General features: G+C 41.3%; 1 protein-coding gene across 1 annotated transcript in view; it reads right to left on the bottom strand.

The window, feature by feature from the left end:
* Window positions 1-21,324, bottom strand: part of PRSS12 (serine protease 12) — a 33,239-nt gene extending 11,915 nt beyond the window's left edge. Inside the window, exons 1-8 of the mRNA XM_058837190.1 lie at window positions 20,804-21,324; window positions 13,021-13,159; window positions 10,969-11,147; window positions 9,266-9,416; window positions 6,397-6,575; window positions 6,073-6,214; window positions 4,941-5,146; window positions 1,934-2,075 (exon numbers count right to left, since the gene is read on the bottom strand). Coding sequence (XP_058693173.1) covers window positions 1,934-2,075; window positions 4,941-5,146; window positions 6,073-6,214; window positions 6,397-6,575; window positions 9,266-9,416; window positions 10,969-11,147; window positions 13,021-13,159; window positions 20,804-21,122 — 1,457 coding nt within the window. The 5' untranslated portion in view covers window positions 21,123-21,324. The remainder of the gene's footprint in view (window positions 1-1,933; window positions 2,076-4,940; window positions 5,147-6,072; window positions 6,215-6,396; window positions 6,576-9,265; window positions 9,417-10,968; window positions 11,148-13,020; window positions 13,160-20,803) is intronic.
* Window positions 21,325-21,763: the final 439 nt, after the last annotated feature.

Raw genomic sequence — 21,763 nt, 5'->3', positions numbered from 1 at the left:
TCTGATAACCACAAAAAATAAGTCCAACTCTCTGATACCTGTGGGCAGCTGACGTGTTCACGTTTGCTGTTACAACACAGTGAGGCAGTACAGGCACTCATTGTAAATTCTTACCTGGTTTTGGTATCTCTGTCAAATAACAAAGTTTCTGCTTTAGGGCATTGTTCTAAAGTTCCTCAGGATATTGAAAACTACTTTGTTGTATTCTTGTCCTTCCCCAGGGAAGTATTTATTGCAGTTCAGTACAGAATTGTTTCTCCAGAATCTTATCAGTTACTTAATAAGGGCACTACCTCCTTCTTCCTACCTTTGTATGAGAGCAATCTGTCTCTTACTGTGCACCAGTAATCTCTCAGTTTGCTGATAACAGGAATGAAAGCTGTTCAGACCCAACCAACCAACCAGCAGCACCACAGAAAACCCAAACCAGCCCCCGCTGAAGAACATCTGTCAGGAAACAAATGTAAAAAAATCATGGTGTTTTTGAGCAAGGAGCGCAGCTTAATGGAGAAAATTATTTCATATAACTGGGAGATCTCTGAAGGTACAGATGTTACATCTGTGTGTTTGTTACATGCTGGAATGTGCTCTTACAGGCAGCTTTAGTGCACCCCTAACAAATACATGTCCCTCAGTCCCTGCTTTCTAAGCCAGCTGTCTATGCACTGATGACCTTCAGAGAAACAACCTTTTTGCCTGCTCAGATCTGTCCCTGGAGACAAGTGGCTTCAGGTGTTTTCCTCTCAGTTCTCTCACTCCAAGGGCCATGCACAATAACAGTGCTGAGCTTTTCAGGTGCAGTATTATCATTATTCATGATATGGTTAATGAGGAGATCCAGTGGATTGGGATAGATCCAATCTAGGATTGTCCTAGAATTTCCAAGTCAGGTAACTTGTAAGAGTGGTATCTTGACTTGTAAGTCAAGTTTTGCTGTTTTGAAGCCTTTTAAAGAGGCTTTTACCAAATGAACACCCTGCAGTTTTTAAAGTGTGCTCAGACATGATGTGATGATATTTGGTTGGACAAACTTCACAGTTAGATACAACAAACAGTTAATATGATTTGTATTTCTCCAGCTCAAATTTCTTTATAGGTACACTTGGAGAAGACATTTAACTAATTTCCTGTTGTATTTCACTAGTGTTCTGGATATTTTTCAAGTCTTATTAGTACTGCTATTTATATATCTGCCCTATAGTTGTTATATTTTTGCTGCTCTTGGGTATCCAGAAGAAAAATGCTGATGAGTGATGTAAGCCTGATTAAGTGATTTCTTTCAAAAATGACACATATATTGCAGTGGTTTTAATTAGAGGGTGGGTTTGTTCTGTCCAGTCTATTCCTGTATTAAATGAAACTCATTCAAATTACTGTCATGCAGACTGGAGCCATAATCTCTTGTGTAACAGCTTCATCAGATCTTCAAGCTACATCAAATCTAGCCAGATCAGTAAATGAAGGAAAAAACTCCATTAAATTGGGAATTCAGTAGCTGGTGTGCCTGCATCTGAATCTGCAGTGATCATATCCACACCTGGTGACAGTGGACACTGACCTGTTTTTGAAACAAATATGACAACTACAACTTTTTATTTAATAATAGATTAATAATTTGGAATGTTTAACTTCTAATGAAGAATATTTAATAACTTACATTAACTCGCATTTCTGTTGCCAGTCAGACTGACACACCTTTGAATACTGACATTCCCATTCCCAGTTCTGCTACTTAATGAATATTCCTTTTGAAGGCAAAGCCTTACTATTTTTCATACAAATAGTAGGAGCACATTTTTCTAAAAAATTGCCATACTGACAAGTTTTAAAAGACACACATCATCTTATCAGACATGTTTGTGGTATTTGGTTGCAGAAACTTAAGATTTTTAGATATAGAAAACATGAGGAACAGCTTAATGAGTTTTCTTACTTGTAGCCGAGCTGTCGGCAGACTACAGCTGCATCCTTATCAGACCATCCATCATCACAAATTGTGCCCCACTGGCCATTGATAAAAATCTCCACACGTCCTTCCTTCTTATTCTCTCCATCCATCAGCCTGATGGGAGGACCTGGGAATAAATTACTGTTGTCAGCTCACAGCAACAGAAGCAAGAACTGGTGCTTTTGGTTCTTTTCATTATATTCAGTACAACCGGTGTTTATGTTCAACGAGCATAATATCAGTGGTAAAAATAGTCATATTCTTCCTGGCTGGCAAGAGGAAGCAGCTGGTACAAATGACAAGACAAATACTAAATACTCCTGTACTTCACTCTTCAGAGTTCAGCTAATTCCTTCATTCCATGCAAATATGTGACGTAGTTCAGAAATTGACCACAATTCTATACAAAAGGGTAGAAAACACATGAGATGCCTTTGATATGATACTCATACAAGCTGGACAAGTTTTCCTTACAGAAACTTTATGGGTGAATTTAGTTATATCTGTCTATAAACTCATTCTCAAACTGGTTGCTGCTGTTCCTCGTAGCCACTGTCTCAGCAAAAATATTGCATCATTGTGTCAAACTTCAACTGTTCCTTACCTCTATGCACATTGTTCTGCAGCATGTTATTCTAGATTATTTTTCTAGCAATTTAAAGTGATTGTTTATTCAGATACATTTATATTATGAAATTTCACTTATGTGGATTAGTCAGACTTAGTTGATCATGGTTTCTGCAGTGCTTTCCTGTAGTTAAGTTTTGAGTCATTAGGCAAAGTAAATACTTAATTCTTACTTACTCTAATATTCCTCTATAGCCTGCAAGCAATGCAAATACCCTTTAAACACTTATGAATTCCTCTGTGGCCTCTTTATAATGTTCAAGGGAGAATCACCTTCGAAATATTTTTCTATGGCATACTTTATAATCTTTATTATACTCATGAGAGTTGCTTTTTACAATAACAGAAAAGACACTTCCTCATCCTTCCAACCCATTCCTAATGTTTTCTAAATATGTGAGGATGGGGAATTACTTAATTGCACTCTTAAAGCAGTATTTTGAGATATCTGCATTTGATATTTAATTCAGATTAGTTTAGGGTATGAATAACTTTTGTATACCAATCATGAATCTGGTCAGTGCTAGTTAAGTCTGGCCTAAGTCATTAAATGAACAGGGACATATTTGAAGGTAAAATCCAAGTCTGCTTCCGATGTAATTTAAAGCATATTGTTTCTGTTGGAGTTGGTACTGGACAGTTACATGAATTAACTTCACCACCATTCTGTTTCCCTACACTGTCATGATCTTACTGGAGAAATGCCATTATTGTAGTGTATCCTAGCTCCTTTTCAGTGTTCCTGAATATATTTCCTTAAGTCCTATAATCTACTAATGTCTCATTTTTTTTTTCCACTGAATTTATCCTTATGGGAAAAAAAATGCTTTTTCAAATGCTGGGAAGTAAACGGTAGCAACACTTTGTCCACTTTCTAATCAGAAATCTTCTAAGAAAAGTCAGATAAAATGTCTTATTTTCTTGATCTGATGTGTTCTGGAAGAATACAACTTATAGTGAGAATTAAACTTTCATTAACCAGATAGAGGTATAGAGTACTAATAGTACTTTATTTTATTTTATATATATATATATATTTATGATCACAAAATAATATAGCATTCTAGTAGTGGGGATGTGAGAATATTACCATATGGATGTATTTAACTGAACCAAACTCCTTCAACAGAGATATTTTATAGGAATTTGAGCAAAGTGGCACATATGGTTTACATCTGTAAAGGCAGCAGTCATGGTTTGAATTCCTATTGTTTTTGGTTTGGGAAAATTCTTTCTAACAAGTAGGATTTGATATATGTATTGCAATATAAAACATTCATTGGATGGTGAGAGGACTGTATAGAGTAAGCCTGTGAAGAGGGAGAGGTTCAAAAAGTACATGTGGAAGTGCTGAATGTTGTTATAGCAAGTAGCAACATTATGCAGTAAATCCATGTTGTAGTTTGTGGCATAAACCTTTAGTCTGTGATTTCCAGGAAACAGGCATGTAATACTAATTTCAAATTCAACTGAAATAGTCTTGGGTAAGCCAAATGGCATTGGCAACAATTTTCTAAAAGGCTACATACTGACAAGCTACACACTTTGTGTAGCAAATTGTAAAAATGAAACTGCTGCAGAATCGCTGTGCAACTCATTGCGCATCTACTGTGCACATCTCATAGCCAGAATTATTGTTTAACTATCTGCATGTGGATTTAGGAATCTTTGGAATTTATTTGTTTGTGTTTGGTTCTAGTTTCACTGTTTAATTGGTATTTTTCTATAATTCCTTATCAGTCTTTTTATTCTCATTATTTCCATACAAGTTTGTAGGCTTTTGCTATGGGAACTGACTCTCTTATCTGGGTGTGTAGTATCATTCTGTCCTGGTCAGCAAGTGGGGCCCATTCACCCAGACACATATAAATGGTAGGCAGGAGTAACACAGAAATAATTTCATGCTTCTCACCCTTCCTTCTTGCTACCTCTGAACTTCTCATCGTCTCCACAGCCCTTGTTTCGGATTGTCTGAATGCAAAGCCATAGGAGGATGTGCTATGGATTTGTGTTCCCCAGTGCTCAGCTATGTCTCCAGCCAAGTAAAATTAGGTACGCTATCAGGAAATGCTGAATGGCTCCGAAATCTGGTGGAGGCTGAGGGAACAGCATCTCTGGAATGTGACTTTGTTAGCGTGCAAACCTGGCTTGAGCTTTAATGTTCTGGATGCTTACGTTCTAAACAAAACCTGATTACTTCCTGTGATCTTCAGGAGAAAAGTAAGGTGTTTTCCCTTCCTTTTACTTTCCTTGCACCCATCTGACAAATACCAGGATTTTGAGAATCCTCAAGTATCCTGTACTTTGATTGGATCTGTATCCACAGCAATACTCATACTGTGACTTTAGCAAAGAGCTTCCTTACCAAGTGAGCGCTTGTGGCTGTCGTTCTCCGGGTGGCAGATGAGTCTGACATCCTCCTGATGGTTGCAGTCGTGCTTCCCCCACTCCCTGCGCGAGCACTGCAGAAGGTTTGTCTCCTTCCCGGAGCAGATCACATCATCCAACCAGATGGGCCCAGAGCTCCCTTCTGAGTAGCTCTCTTTTTCCACAGCTGCGCTTTTCCCATACCTGCACAACACAGAGGTATGTTTTGGTCCACAGTCATCAGAGGACACATGATGCTTAAGCATGAGAAGGGAAAGTGCTAATCCTGAGGAAACAGATTTCTCAAGTATTCTCAGTAAGCGAGTTCAGTTAGCATTAAATTCAGTGAGAGCACCATATGCTGCCTCTTCAGTAATGTTTTTTTTCAAGGAATTACTGTTACATTAGTACAAACTTAAGAATGTAATACCTTTGATTAAGGCTGCTCTTCAACCAAGCATATGGCTGGCTCAATAACTCTGAGTCTTTAAGCATGTTCTTAGTATTCTGTATACATTTAAATGCCACTGTCTGAGACAAAATCCTTTTTTAAATGTCACCTGTTCAAGTCTGAAGGCAAGACAACAGTCACCTACTGAGAGTGTATCTTTGTAGCCACAGGTCAGGAGGAAAAGTAGGGAAGAGTAAATGCATGAAACAAATGGAATTTTGCTAAAATGCTTTTCACTACATAACTGTTCCAGAGCCAGGCTGTGGGATTTTCTGAGGTAGTGCAGAAGGACTTTCACCTTGAAAATGTCTGTCATTAATAATGACTGTACAATAAGCAAAGATGTAGAGGAATCCAACTTTTATAGGCAAAATAGAAGTCAAAATCAGTTCTCTATAGCACATGCACTGATCTCGGGAAAAAAAAATAATTGGAAGGAACTTGGTGCATAAAGGCTGATAAATCACATTTGTTGAAGGTTTTTCTACCTAAACTAAGGCCTAAATAGCTCTGTGAGACTGGGGGACGCAGGCTTTAATGGATTTTAACTTGGTAGTTTCTTTGAAGCACTCAGCTAATATTAAAAAGCAGACTCTTAAAATAGTGTCCATGTAGGGTTCATGTAACTGTTCGTCATCATGGTCAAGTCACAGAGTTAACCAGTATCAAGTAATCTTACTTAAATCCCAGCTGCCAGCAAACCACCTGCGTGTTCAGCTCCGTCCAGCCATCGTCACAGACCGTGCCCCACTGCCCCATGTGATAGACCTCCAGGCGGCCCTCGTGGCTGCCCTTGCCACCTGTGAGCCGCAGTGCGCCATCTGTGCCGGTAACAAGGGAAAACAAGAACAAGGATCAGTGTTTCTTACATCTCATCATTGTTCCAAAGCAAAATCAGGAGCGTTGCCTTTACTGCATCCGCTCGGGAAGCTTTAAAAGTTGTGTTTGCAGAGCTGTGAACTCTGTCTGTGTCCTGTCTTTTGCTGCTTGATGACTGAAGTACCTGTGAGAGGTGTGCAGGAAACGCCGGCATCTTCTTTGTGGCCACAGTTGTGTTCTCGCCAGGAGCTTTTCGGGCACTGTTCTATCGAGAGTTCATTTCCTGTGCACCGCACTTCATCCAGCAGCACGGGGCCAGAGCCTTCTCCAAAGTAAGCCTGGCTCCACGCCTTGGCAACACCCCTGTGGAAATGCAAAGAGCACCCAGTCAGGAGGAAGCAAGCTGGAGATTTTCCTTTCCTGTGCCTTTGACTTCTAACTTTCCTAGGGGAGATTACAGATGTGCAGCTTGGGTATGAGCATTCTAATTTTAATATTCATTTAATATCTATATATAGTAAAAATAACCCAGTATATATTTCTGAAGTGGTTTTTACCTGTTGTCCTCAAAGCACATTTATCAAATACCCAGATGAGGCAGATAAATGTGATTGTTCCCCATTTAGTCATGTGAAAACCACAGCAAAGAGATCTTAGGTGGCTTGACAAGTGTCGTATCACCCATCAGCATTAGAAATAAGAACAGGAAGCAGACCAATGACTAGCCTTGTGTGGGGTATATTCTCTGTCAGCAGAAAGGATTTTGAGCATGAAAAAGCTATGCAAAAACTATTGAAAACACTCAATTGTTTTAGAATAACAGAAATTATGCAGTGTTTAACCCTTTATTATCTATCAGGCTTTTTCCAATTCTATTTAAAATACCGTATCTTTCATATACAAATGTTTGCCATGGTTTGCTTTCTTTCCATGCAATATTTTCTCTGTTCCTATATTCACTCTAGTTTGAAATGGCAAGAGTGAAATGTCTAATTTTGGACTATATTGATTAGCCTATCTAAAACATAAGTTTACATTAACTAAAAAAGCATCTTGTTTTTCCAGTGTAACTGATAAAAATGCTGGCAGAAATGTATAGAAAATATTAAGGAAAAAAATCCTTATTCACCAAGCAGCTGGCTGAAATCTAAGAGATAATGATGGACTGCTCTGAATGCTTTTACAATTGATACCATATTCCAGTAAGAGTCTCTGGAGTTAGGCAGAAACAACACATCCCATCATTATAATCAGAATTTGTGTCAAGCAGAAATTATTTAGGAAACCAAATAATAAAAGAAGTTATCATTGTTTCCCGCCTACTAAAGGTAGATTCATGTTCCAGAGTTTTATAGGAGTGCTACAGAAAAGTTGAAGGGATGTAGGAAGCTATTTACTGAGAAGCTTTACTTTTACAGTTTCTGGCATGTTTCCAGATGGATTAACAGTATGCAAATTTAGATTATTTTTAGTACTTCAGAACTGGTCTGTTGCCACTGTTGATAAGATTTCACTTCATATTAATTAGCATGTTTGTTGTAACGTCTTGCTTACTTGAGAAATTCTGTAAATCTCTAGACATATTTCAAAAAGCTTTAGCTCCATCTTAATACAATTTATTTACTCAGAAAACAAATCAAATTGGAAGCATCACAGAATTGTGGTTTGTGGTGATTAAATATAAGTAATAAAAAGTTTTAGTGTCATCAGTAAGGAGGCAGGCTAAGAGCATTACACTTGTAATTAGTATACAGAACTGCAAAGCAGAGCTTAGTAACTCCCCAAACCTATTAACAGCAGCCCCATTCAAAAGCAGGTAATGCCTGCAAGAAGATAGACTTTCCATTAGGTATTCCCAATTGAAAATGCAGGAATATAGAAATACAACATGAAATAATCTGGGAGGAAAAAAAATCCTCATGTCAGAGAAGCATGTTGGTTCCTGTGTTTGCTCAGCAGGAGATCTACAATATTTTTAACTGGTTCACAGTTCTCATCCTTCTGAGCTAATCTGGGTGGCTTGGGCAGCCCAGGGCCTCAGTTACAAAACAAAGTACACTCTGGAGACCACCCATTAAGGCCACAGAACTTTCTACTTTCAATATCACTTCTTTCAATTCACTGTAGTCCCAGCAGGCTTGAACAGGTGAGTTCTGTTCCAATCTTCTCTGCATTTACCTGCTTATTTCTCATCCAGTCTGTCTCAGACATAATCCCCTTCTCCTGCATGGGATACAACCCAGCATCTTGTCTGCTATTTGCTCCTAGGTCTTTCCCTCTTTAACCCCACTGGCCTTCCATCCCAATTGTCCTCATCTCCTTCCTCTCTGGTCCAGCAGTTTTCCTCTTAGTCTCCCACCTCTGCAGCATTTTTCTGCAAATACCATTACTTATCTTCTGTGGGGTATCAAAATCCCCCCGGCTGTTAAGAAAGTGAAGCAAGAAAATCTTGTTCTGCTGCTGTAGCTGTATCTCAGACCATGCTTAGTTCAGGCAGAATCACTGACAAGCTTAACTGTCAAAACTTCGAACAGATCCCTAGCTCAGTATATACAAACTGACAATCTTCAGAGACTCGTGATTTAAACAAATACAGAGAGATTCTCACAGGCATGCCAAAAAACATATCCTTCCTGACAAAGCAGAGTTCTTGTGCCAAAGCCAGGAGGCTGTCAGACTCTGCAGTATAGTGGATCGTAGGGATTTGAACAGTCAAAAAATTTCTTTTCTTCACCTACAGGTTTTGATTGAAACTTTACGGAATTTGTGAGTTTTCTCTACAAAGTCAACATTTATTCTGAGACATTCTTTATCTGTCTGGCCAAGCAGACAGAATTAGCCCTATCATATGACACTGAGAACTGGTTCCAGGGAATTGAAAGTAATGTCACTGTACCTGAATCTTCTATAAAATAAACTTAGTTACTGCTCCAAAGTATCATTATGATTTTAAAGGAGCATTTTTTGACAACTGTGTTTCTCCTAGCTTCAGCTGTGGGTCTGATAGCTCTCCTGCTTTGCTGCTGGAATAACAGACATGTAGAAAAACAAACCCAAGGCCAAGCTGCCGACAGACAACTTCAGCATCTGCATCATCCCACTGGTCATCACAGACTGTGCCCCACTGGCCACCATGGTAGACTTCCACTCTTCCTTCATGGGCATTGCTCCCACCAGCCAGCCGGATCGGAGTGAAGACAGCGCCTGGGAGCAAACACAGGATATAGAACAGGTCATGCACATCCTGAAATATCATTCTGATAGTAAAGGAAGAGGAAGATGGCTTAATGGTTTCTCTGACATTGCTCAAGAACCACATTTTCTTTTTTCTACTTAGATGGAAAACCTGAAAGTGAGTTCCCTTTTGCTCCACTCTCACTAGCTGAAAAATCTTACACATACAAGTAACCATGTTGATCTTGAATTACCTAGGTGGCAGAGCATTCACAGACACTTAGTGCTGTAAGATCTAATATTGAATCATTCAGTAGAGCTACCTCTCCACAAGCAAGAGCAAAATCAGGTAAAATCTGAAGTAAGAGGCAAAAATTATGTCATGGACAGAGAAATAGAAATCCATCTTTGGGTCTTGTCATTGCATTAGAAAATCCAGTCAGAGCAGTGAAATCTCTTTGACTGTGGAATTGTGCAAGTATTGTTCCCTTCTTCCAGTCTTTTAAAATCAGTAGCTCTCTTCTGGTGTATCAAGAAACTGTCTTGAAAGCATCACTGCTGATAAGTCCATGATAATGGAAACAGTTTAAAGCCATATAAAACCCCATAACTGCTGTGATGTGAACAAGGCTGTTTTCAAGTTTCACCGTATCTAACATCCAAATGATTTAAATTTGAGTAGTTTTTGTGAAACTTTCCAACCAATTAATGCTATCATTTAATCTAATTATTGGTTATAAAAAAACCACCAAAACAAACTGAGGATACTTCTCCAATTTCATATTAGTGTGTCACTGATATGAAATATGGGCGGATGTGTGTGTAAATATTTTAAAAGGCTAGTTGCAATGGAACCTGCAAAACCTGAAAACATTTATGGTTTTCAGTTTCTTTAGGCAAAACTCTCTTACTTTTGTTCTTTAATTTGTCCCCTAGCTCGAAAATATTCTCCCTTCCTCTACTCAGTAGTTTTTGAAGACCAAAATATTCTTTTACAAGCCATTTATCAAAATATTGCTCATTATTAATAAAGCCTTAGGACAAAAATGCACCCACCTTCTTTGGATAAAAACCTAAGTTAGGAGAAAGGCAGCACAGAACCGGCTGCAGCCACATGTTTTGGTTTCAGCTGAAGAGATTGGCATTGCCAGCTCTCCAGCACTGCCAGCCCAGCTCTCCTCAAGGCAGCACCATTTAAATCTGATGGCATGCCTGCCCATTTAGTTAGCATATTGATTAAAATAATATCAAACATCTTAAAAACATTCATGATACTTGTTTTCCTAATAATTTCGACATTAAAGAAAAACAAATGGGGAAGCAATCCTCATTTTACAGCCAGAGATTCTTGTTACTTTACTCTTTCTCACAAGCTACATCTGAAAGAAGCAATTTGTTGTTGACTATAGTGAAGGTAAAAAGTTGATAAGCTAGGTGCTGGTTGAGGTATTTGAAGCAGTTAATTCAATTATAATCTGTTCCAAGAAATCTTAACACTTTTTCTGATTTTATAATGAGTAATTATTACAACTCCTGCTTAAATAAAATAAGGACATGAGAAAACCATATGTATTTTTTTTACCCAGGGAGGAGCTACATGTGACAGCAGCTGCCATTTTTTGAGGACATGTCCCATCTTGCCAGGTGTCTTTTTCACATAACAGTATATTTTCTTCATCACCACGACAACGCACTTCACTCCAGAAAACAGGAATAAGGCCTAGTCCAGCAAAGGGTATGTGTTTTGCTGTACCTTTTTCCCTGTAAAAATAATCAGGATAGGGCATCAGAGTGGGAGGAAGGGAAGTGGGAACATTTTCTCATGTATAAATCTTGGAGTAGAAAAGAAAGGGCTTTCTTCAGTAGTGTAAATTCATCACATTTTCATACAGTTCAGCATTGTCTTCTGCATAAAGAAAAGTAACAGATGTGACCCAGTTCTCACCATTTTGTTGTGGGATATTTTAGTACAAGGACTGTGTTGCTGCAGAGCCAGCTACATTCCTGCTCTCCTGGTTTCTAACTACAAAAATCAACACAGAGTCCACAGTCCAGAGGTGACTCTACAATACCAGCCCACTGCAGTTACAGTTCCAGGAGGGGTAATGCCACCAGGTCTTTATCCCTTTTTCAGTCCCTCACTCCATGAAGATGTACCAAGCTCTGTCCATAAATGCCAAGTATTGTGGCTGTGATGATGAGGCAGTGCAACCACCTCTGTTGCATCAGGTCCCCCAGGCCCCCATCCATTTCTCTTTATTCAGCCATTCCCATCCACTCAGAACATTTTATAAACAGCTCTGTTTCCTTCTCATGCTGAATCTACAGCAACACTTACAGAGCCGTCTTCTCTTCCTAGCAAAGCACAGCAAATTTAAAATAAAGGAACAGATAGATGGAGCACCTGAAAAGCACCAGTGAGTTCACCTGGTGGTACCGAGATGCAAATTTCTGCCAAACATTCAAGGTAGCTGAAGCTTTCAGCTACTGTTTGCTTGGGGCTTTTTTGGCCTGGGTTCAGCTTTGAGCCATTTCTGTTGAAAAGACGAAACCATTCACCCGTATCGCTGAACTGCTTTTGCTAACAGCATCCTCATTCAGCTGAAATGTTCAGGGTATGGAAAGCAGATAGGACTTAGATGAAAATGAGGGAAGGAGCCACTGCATGTAGACAGCTGAAGTCATAAGCAAAATCACAGCCTCCAGATGGCTGAACTTTTATCTCATCTAATCCTCATATTTTTATAAGTTGGCACGGTGTGTCCAGATTAGTATTGAACATTATAAACCAGCTTAGGTTTAGTTCTGGCTAGCAGTCTTAAAAAATGGAATAATCATTAGGAATGTCACAGTGCAAGTCTGCTATAAAAGCCCCTTACTGCTTGTAGCAAGCAAAACCACTGCTTTGGTATGTGAGTGATAGAAATGTTAGAAAGGCAATAAAGGCAGCCAAATGATGCTAAAGGGTGCTGTTGATGAACTCCATTCTGGCAGCAGTGGGAGGTGGTAGTCAGTGAGGACACTGCAGGGACTTTGAACCTGTCTGCTATGGCTGTAGCTCTGAAATGTTTGCCGTTTGCCAAAAACATAGGATGAGCTCCAGGTGTCATTTGGCATACTACAGTGGGTGATTACTAGGAGAACTCCTTTCCCTTGAAAATCAGGAATTTTCCTGTGATTAGGAGCCCGTGTAGAGTCTAATCCAGGCCACATTTACGTTGTTACAGATTCAATAACCTCACTGGAGTGCTGATTGACACTTAGACGTGTGAGATCAGGATGGGACCATGTAATTCTGTCCTTGTGGACATCTCCCAGATGTCCAGTAGAGCAGTTTGTGTTTGCCTGAAGCTTGCTGACCTGTTCACACATTTCACTTTGAAAGGAAGGCATTTGCCACGGTCTGCTCCTGTCCAGATCCTATCTTCAGCTTTCCAAGGAAGTATTGATTTCCTCTTTGAAGTGTAATGTGGATGAAGCAAGCAAAGTATTCTGGGAAGAACAACTTCAGCATTCAAACAGAAAAAGTAACCATCAAACAGAAAAAGCCCTGAGGATTTACAGAGTAGATTGTCCTTTATATTGAAACATCATGAAAATGAATTGACTGATTTTTACTCAAACCAAAACTTACCCAAGTGCAAGCTGTCGACATACAACTGTGGCGTCATTATCGTCCCACTGGCTCCCACAGATTGTTCCCCAGATTCCATTCAAATAAACCTCCACTGCACCTTCAAACTCATTCTTGCCTCCCCGGAGTCTCACTGACCCTAGTTACCAAAAATGAAAAATAAAACAATTACACCTCCAAGATACTCTGTTGCTCAGTTAATGCATCCCACACGAAAGACACTGAACCTCATTTTCCCCGAGTTCTTGTTTCATGGATACTGAGCTGTTTCCAAGAAACATTCTGGCACACCTAACCATGCTTGTGCAGTGATACACAAATTGAGAAAGCCCTTTTTTTACATGAGGAAAGCATTTTGCTCCTCATGTAAAAAAACATGCTGAAACTGCATCATATTTCTGATCCTTCTGATGCCACAACTTAGTTCAAGATCTAACAAAGAGAAAGTATTTATAGACACATAATTATTGAAATGGGATTTCCTCTGTCCAAATGAGAAAATCATATGTATGTATGTATATAGATATATAGATCTAGTGTATGTATATATTTGTGTAAAATATGCTATACTTTTATCTTTCACAAAATTCCATTGACCTTAAGGGAATCAGAAAATAACCACAGGGACTGCATAGCTTTTTCTCTGACCCATGTTACATTATACATGTCATAGATGACAGCAGTTTATTTTAGCCAAAGAATGCATTTGTTCATACTCTTCTCAGACAGAAAAACACTGCATGTAGCTCTATTAATTCAGGAGAGTCTTTACCAAATTCTCAGACAAAGCAAGCTAAAACCCATAAGGAATTGTCTAAAAGAAGTGGGGAGGGGAAAAAATGTGATTCTTGAGAGCTACAGAGCACAGAAATCCAAAAAAAATTAGCAGATTTTACATTTTTGTATTACAGAAGTTTTACTTGAGATGTCAGATGCATCTACTGTTGAAGGTAACCAAGTGCCACTGACAAAGGTGGGAAGAAGCTGGTCATAGAGATAATTACACAGAAACAGAAACCAATCATGACAGAGCAGTAATTCAACAAGAAACATTTCTGTTAAATAATCAAACACAGCCCAGCTGTATTAATTTGTATTGCCTGAAATCCCAGTTAATCCATCTGCCTCTGTTCTGTGATCTACTTAGAAGCTACACCATCATCCAGTTTGCAGAGATTTAGCAATGGGATGAAGGTAGTCAGTGTTTGTGCCTGCATTTCACTATGTCTGTGTTCATCTTTATGTAAATAATAATGATAATAGGTATTTCCACTTTTTCTTCTCAGCTTCTGTCTTGTGTTTAGTTCAGCGTATTTTATAAAACCACCAAGCCAAACAACTGCTAAATAACTTGAGGAATTAATTAACCTCATGTTTGGCTTGGCATGTTCCTTTTTGCCTCCTGTTTACTTTCTCAGCAGTAACTTAGTGTGCAGTAAATTACAAACAACATTTATTCAACTCATGTTACTGAGTGAGCTACCATTCCTGAGAGAGGATTATTACCGAGTCAAATATAACTATACTGTAGACATGTTGCTCATCATTTATCTGTCTTCACAATTTTTCTGTTTGTGTTTTTCTGTATGTGTCACAGACAGAGTCTGGAATTCTGTTTATTTCTGCTCTTCACCAGACTTTTGTATAGACTATTATTTTCATTTGAAACATCAACTGCACTCATAGCAAAGTGATGCCTGACATACCAGAAAGCAAGTTGGAAGATGTCATCTCCATTTTAGTGCATGATTGCTTACAGTGCTGCATGACACCTACTGAAATCAATACAGTGCTTCCTGAGTACACATTACACAATGTTTTTATTCAAATATTTGAATAAGTAAGTACTTGAAGAATAAAATCCTCTTCTAAGGTCTCCATGGCAGAATTTGGCTCACTCCTCTTTCTGTATTTACAGATTTCCCAAGATAGTGGTGGAAGAACTTAGTCATGTACACACAGCAAAACACACAAGAGGATTGTTAAAGGTAATTTTGTGACCAATTTTAAATATTCTTGATTTTCACCTGATAAGTTAACTAGAAAGAAATAAAAAGAAAGCCTATTTTTACATGTAGGTAATATTAAACCTGCCATTTAATAGAGGTAACCAAATATATGGTATATGCACTTTGAAGTATGTATCAAACTCTGTCTTATGACCAAGTCATAATTATATAGCAAACAAATCAAAGGGCAGTAATGAGAAAATTATTTCTCTGTTTACTCAAAACATTGCGGTATGCAGACACCTGGTAGTTATATTTCCAGATCAAGAGATACATTAGTTACGGTAGTGATACCTCATAAAACAGAACCTTCAACATGAGGACTTTGATTACAGTAGCTTAGTTTTTCTTTCCAGGTTATAAAACACTTTCTTCATGCTGAAACACAGCTCTGTGTTTCCTGTGTAAGTTGATCCTAGGGAATTGCAGGACAACAGCATGATCTGCCATCATGTGTGTCTGTGCTGTATTACCAACTGTCTGTTTATGCGTTAATATTTTAATTGAAAGATAGTCAGTGTTTGCATTTGCATAAAATTACCAGGAAACACTTTTTCGCTTCATAGTGAAAAATCAAGAAACCTAGTCTTTTATCATGATTGAAAGGATACAGGTTCGTTCTTATTTTCACTGGTTAAGTCTACTGCTGTTCCAATGCAACGCCTCAAGCATCCCAGCGCATGTCTCAGGGGCTTCCTCTGTGCTGCCCCTGGAGCCCAGCTCTGCAGAAGAGTTGCATTCCCCCTGGGCAAACATGTCTGGCTTAAGTGTATGCGCTGGAGGCTCTAGCTTTCTGGAGTCAGAGGTTTAGTAGCATCTCAAAATTTTAAGCTATAATTTTCAGCTCTTTTATTTGCTGAAGAAAACGAAACTTGTTGGGAGTAGGGCTAGTGCCGTAGTATCTACTCTTTGTGCTCTCCACCAGTTCAATATGGTGTCAGACCTCTGCTTAAAGCGCTTATCAAACCCACCCTGCCTCAGCACACAAATCTCAGCAGCAGGGAACAGCAGCACCAGGATCCTGCCCATGGCTCTGCCCTCCTCAGCACTGGTCAGGAAGAGGGAGGATGAGGAGAGGTGACCTGACCCCACAATAGTTAAAAACAAGGGCACAGGACACAAAGCAGGCTTATGAGGCAGCTCTAGGTACATCCTGTGGTCTTAGGACTGACTTAATTCAGCCTTTTGCTAAAAAATATAATCTGCTCTCTTGACAGAAACTCCTTCATTTATAAACACTCAGAAAGTATGTGTGCATTTACTGTAATTGTGTTCTAGCTGAGGTTACTGACGGTCAATTCCTGTTGTTTACATACAGTCTGGTAATTTTAGTTGTCCTGGTATCTGCCCAAGTCACAGTCTTTCCTATCTGCTCTCACTGTTGAAAGGAGATTAAGTTATACTTGCAAATGCAAGGAAGTAAGGGTATCCAGTGGGTGCTGCTGAGACTTGCTCCAGAACACCTGCCATAGAGGCTGAAGATGAAACCAGGGAGAGGAAAACCACCCAGCCAACTTTTAATTACCTCCAAAAAGCAGAAGGGCTTCAAAGGAATCGCGCTGTTGTGCTTGGCCTCTTTTCCTCTCCATTCTCATATGTGGAGATGCTGTTTTATTTTTTACATTTCACTGGAAATGAGCATTGTTACTGTGTGGCTGAATTGCAAATAGAATGGGAATCACTTCCACCTCTACTGTATGTGTTAGTGCTGCAGCAGTGGCATTTATGGTATTGGCTAAAGGTGTGCCACAGTTTCGTGGTCAACAGCTGTCCAAATGTTTAAAATTTGGCTGCAAATGTAGGCTGGGAAATAGGAATCAGAAGTAGAAATTGCCTGTGCCTTTCACCCTGGTGCAGTGTGCTCTGAAATGGCAGATTTAAAGCAAAGCAAGTGAAGTAATTTCAATTTTGGAAATCTGTAAAAACAAAAAATATTTTTATTTCTGCCCTAATGACCAAGGTGTTCCAGTGTGGGATAGTGCTCCAGAAAGGCCTTGCACTGAAAATTCATCTCTGTTGTCTTGGAGTCTATTAGGTCAGTGAAAATTGACATAAAGTGTGAGGGTTTCCCATGGATAAACGCTCTATATCCCATGGGACCACACTGTAACTTGCAGCATTTAGAATACATGGGGATGATCCATAATAGCTATAAAAGGGTCTCTCCCAGTTTCAGAATGAAACTAACTCACTGGTTTGTATGAGGCACTTGTAAAAAGCTACATGTAGCATAGGTAAAACCTGACATTGGTTCAAATCATTGGAAACTTCTCTTCCAGGATCAGGCCTGACTGAAATCAAAGAAGTGAATCCTGTTAACTTCAGCAAAGTCATGCAAGGTGCTCACTGTGATCAGTGAATGCTGCTGTCTGTCACTTTCCTGAGCACTGCTTTTAGTCTAAAATTACAGTTATTTTCCCCAGGCATTTTAACCTTGAAAAAAGGGTGCCTCTGGCAGAACTACTTTTAAAGAACTATCTTGAGAATCAGTATCAGTGTGGCATACTCAAGGATCCTTTATTAGAACTGTCATAAATATTGTATACAGTGAGTGTGTAATGTGCTGCATTGGTTCCTCTGCAGCACTGAGATCCATCATGTCAGCAATCAGTGGTTTAAGGCTCTGAGAAACTAAACTGAAACTGCAATATAATGGCTCTGAAGGACTGCAGTTGTCTTATGTGGGCAGAGCTGGAGAAAATGAGGGGTCTCACACTCTGCAGGTCTGGTAAGAATAGCTCCAGAGGAGCTGCTTCTTAGAAGGAAAATATGGACATTCGTGTTTCAGTTCTAATCATAAGCTATTAAATGAACCAAAATCCCAAAAGTCATTCCATCAACTGCTTGGACTGTAGAATAACAGGTAGGGAGAATAATCTGGTGTTTCGATCATGAGCCTCAGGCTTGATTCTTCTTCTCACAAAAGTTTAGTGAAGCTTTATTTGATTGACATTAGTATAATCAACTTTTGATAAAAGCAATTTTAATGGAAAGGTTCTAAAGTCAGGCTTTCCTGGAGATGGGTACTTTATTTCCAGTTCTGCCACTGACCTCTGACAAAGAGAGACCTGTTTTGGTTATTGGTCCCTCTTTGTAATAGAAAATAAAATAATTAACCCACTTGATTCAAAGTGCTCTAAATTAGATGTGGAACAGCACAGCATGAACAACATATGCACAAAACTGTAACTGTTTGCCACACAAACTGTGTGGCAGCCGCTCCTCCCAGGTACTGAGCTAGGCCTCGTTCCTGGAGCCTGAGCACACCACAGGTGAGTTGTTATTAGCAGCAACTAAAATACTAAATTCTGGTGGACTTACACTGGCTCTGTGTAGAGGGTATGCTCATATTCATTTATTGTCCTCTGTGATGTCCTTGGTTAATCATGATAATTTATATATATTTGTGTTTGGTGTACTTGCTTTCAAGGCATGAATAAGTAATGTTACCCAGATATTTTTAGAAGGAAGGAAGTGAAACACCAATAATACTACTATTTTAAACTGTGAAACTGATTTTAGACTGGTAGTGTACAGTATAATTGCAAAGGCACTTTGTAAAAAATCTTTCATTGTTACTGTTTAAATATAAAACAGTTTAATATATACACATGCACAAAATTTAGCCAATCAACTTTGCAGATAAGTCATAATATTTAAGCTAGAAAAACCCAGAGATTTACAGGTAGGCCTTTGAATATGGTATTGTATTTAGTTATGACAGGTGCCTAACACTGAGTATGGGCTTCCTTAGCCCAGGTACTAAAGCAAGAGGTGCAGTGAGGTTCTCCCTGAGCAGTCTGTCCCTCCCTAGCTATAACCACATCATGACATTGCAGAAGACTGGCATCTTCTTGCTTCTTGTGAGAAAGGAACATGCTTCAGGGGGAATGTTACAATAATCTTTTATTTTTGGGCAAATGGCTTGATTTGTGTCCGTGTTCTACCTTAAGCCATCTCACAAACTCCCTGATCCTTTCATATTGCCCCCATGGAGGCTTTTGGACAGGCATTGACCCTGGTGATGCCACTGGAGTTGACCACCGAGTCCAACAGGAGCAATCTGTCCATTACAAAGCATTGGCTATTGTTCAGTAGCTGTGTCCTCCCTCTTAGCAGGGGCCAACCTGGATTTCCTTTTTTGGGGGAGAACAAAGCAGCATTCTGAAAAGACTGGAGAAACACAGCTAAACCCAAATCATGAGGTATTTTTGGTGGTTTTTTTGCGTAAATCCTCTTCATGCTGAAGTTACAGGGGATTCTGAGACTTACTTTACTAAGTGCCAGACAGAGTTCTTAGTGATAAACTGCTGTTTACTTCGCTATTATATTAGACTTCTTAAAGTATTTTGGGAACCAGACTGAAGAATTCTAAAAAAAACTATTAATATGTTGGGCTAAATTAGAGGAGCAACTGTGGTGCCCTTTCTGAAAGTGAGACCAGTTAAAGGGCATGAAGTCTTCAGGGGTTTTTTCATCTGTGTCTAGGTATCTGTTTTCTCCTCCATGCCAGCAGCTGCCTGCTATTCTTTCCAGGGAAACATCTGTACTGCATAACATCATTCTTTCTTCTTGAAGGAGTTCATTTGACTTGGAACACAGCTGTGGAAGCTGCATTTTTTTTAATGTGTAAATGATCAATAGGGACCTTGGTGCCTCCATTATCTTCTTGATGTGGTATTTTATACCAATATGTATAATTACCATGTTGCTCTAATTAGCTTTGTTTTTCCACACACCTCCTATGGCTACTGTTGGAAGAGAAGGACAACAATCCTTTTCAGTCATCTGAAAGGAAATTCATTTTAAAAAATCCTCACAACCCAAAGTCAGCTTTCACAACAAACAAAATAGTAATATTAATGATCATCTTCCTTGCTGACTTGGTGGTATTACAAAATATGTAAAAGGAAGGACAGCGAAGCAGGGAATTTTAATTTTCATTTCAACAATTATGCTTGATCATGTTTAGTATAGCTATAGATGGGACACAATTCTTATTTAGGTAAGAGATAATACCAGAGCAATGCAGGAGAGAATGTGAAGTCATTCAAAACCAGACTGAACATCAGTATATTTAGTGTCAGCACTAATGAAATGTAAAGCTGATCAAGGGCTGGATGCTGAAATTGCTGTTCAGTCCTTACACACTGAAAACTTCCACTGAAGTCAGCAGGAGTTCAGCTGGGAGTGTGTGAGGGGAGCACAAGTATCTTGTCTCAGCCTCACAGATACTGTTGAGCACCAGCACTAATTTGTGAACCCATTTATCCTAAGATGTAGGGAGGAAAAAGAAAGTCATACTGTGTAAACAGTTCTTCTTTGGAGCCAGGCATCCTTCTATTTCTCTTGCTGCCACTTCACTTCTGCAGACGAAGTGCTTCCCGGATAAGTGAACCCGGTTACAAAAAAGCAATGCCAGCCAGCCTTGGCAAGCTGAGCCTACTGAACACTTACGGCACAGCTTTGAAACGCGGTTCGCCTAGCCAGTATTAGAATAGCGGCGGAATAAACCCAGGCGGCACCTTCGTCTTTCCGCTGCATCCTCTGATGCACGAGTTTAACTCTCCTCTGGAACAGCTTTGGCTGTCACTTTGGCAGACGCTGTCCGTCCCCTCGTCCCCCGTTCCCTCCAGCGACAGGGAACCGGGTACGGGATGGGAGAACGCCGCCGCCCGGCCAAGGCTCTCTCAGTGTCTGTCTCGCCCTTGTCCCGCAGCCCCGCGCTCTCTCCCGCTCCGCCGCCGCCCCGGGCTCGCCCCCTCCCCGCTTACCTCGCTCGCAGTCAGCGCGGCCGCGCTCCTCCGAGCCCCGGCCGCTCCCAGGGGCGCAGCCGGGCCGCCCCTCGCCGCCGCCGGGCAGGGCGCAGGAGCTGCGGCGGCCCCGCGGTGCCCGGCCCGCCGCCCCCCGCCGCGGCAGAGCGGGCGCCGCCGGCGCCCAGGGGCGCTGGGCCGCGGGGAAGCCCCCGGCGGGACAGCCGGCCGGGGGCTGTGGGGGGCGGGCGGCCGGGAGGCTGGCGGAGACCTGCCCCGGCCCGCGGGCTCCGGGGATCGCCCCTATCACCAGCGCCACCACGAAGCCGGCGAATGTCATGGTGCCAGTCCCGCCGGCTCGGGTCCATCTCCCCCTCTCATCGCGGCCGGGATGCGAGGAGGGAAGGCGGGGCCGCGGCGTCCCGCTAATCCCCCTCTCCGCACACCCCTGCCGCCCGCCCCCGGCTGCCCGGCCCGCGGGGGCAGGGCGAGCGGGGCGCCGAGAGGCGCGGCCCCGGCGCTGCCGGCTCCCTACCTGCCGCAGCCTGCCCGGCGTGGCGGCGAGCTGAGCTGCCGGCCGGCCGCGGGCACGGCCCCTCGGGCAGCCCCGGCGGGGTTTACAGGGGGATGAGTCCCCCGAGCCCGGCCCCGGGGTTGCCACCCCCGTACCGGGTTCTGCGCTGCCCGCGGTCCCACCGCAGCTCCGCAGGCTTACCCCACCCCTCGCACTAGAGCTCCCCGAGCAGCCGCCTTCTCTGCCCTCGCCCCGTGCCTCGCTCTCCCTCGACCTCCGACAGCCTCACAAAGAGCAGAAGGAGCCGGGACAGAGCCTGGCCTGGGGCGCGCAGCTTCGGGGCGAGAGGGACAATACGGGCCCTCGGGGCCGTCTGGGGCGGCACAGGGATGGAGAGATCCCCAGCAGTGTGAGCGGGGAACAAAGGGGCTGGAAACACATGCTGTGAAATGTCTTCGAGGGTTTAG

Source organism: Poecile atricapillus, chromosome 4 (genome assembly GCF_030490865.1).
Source record: "Poecile atricapillus isolate bPoeAtr1 chromosome 4, bPoeAtr1.hap1, whole genome shotgun sequence".
Classification (NCBI taxonomy): Eukaryota; Metazoa; Chordata; class Aves; order Passeriformes; family Paridae; genus Poecile; species Poecile atricapillus.
The sequence above is the reverse complement of the archived record's forward strand: the minus strand, read 5'-3'. Positions and strand labels throughout refer to the sequence as shown.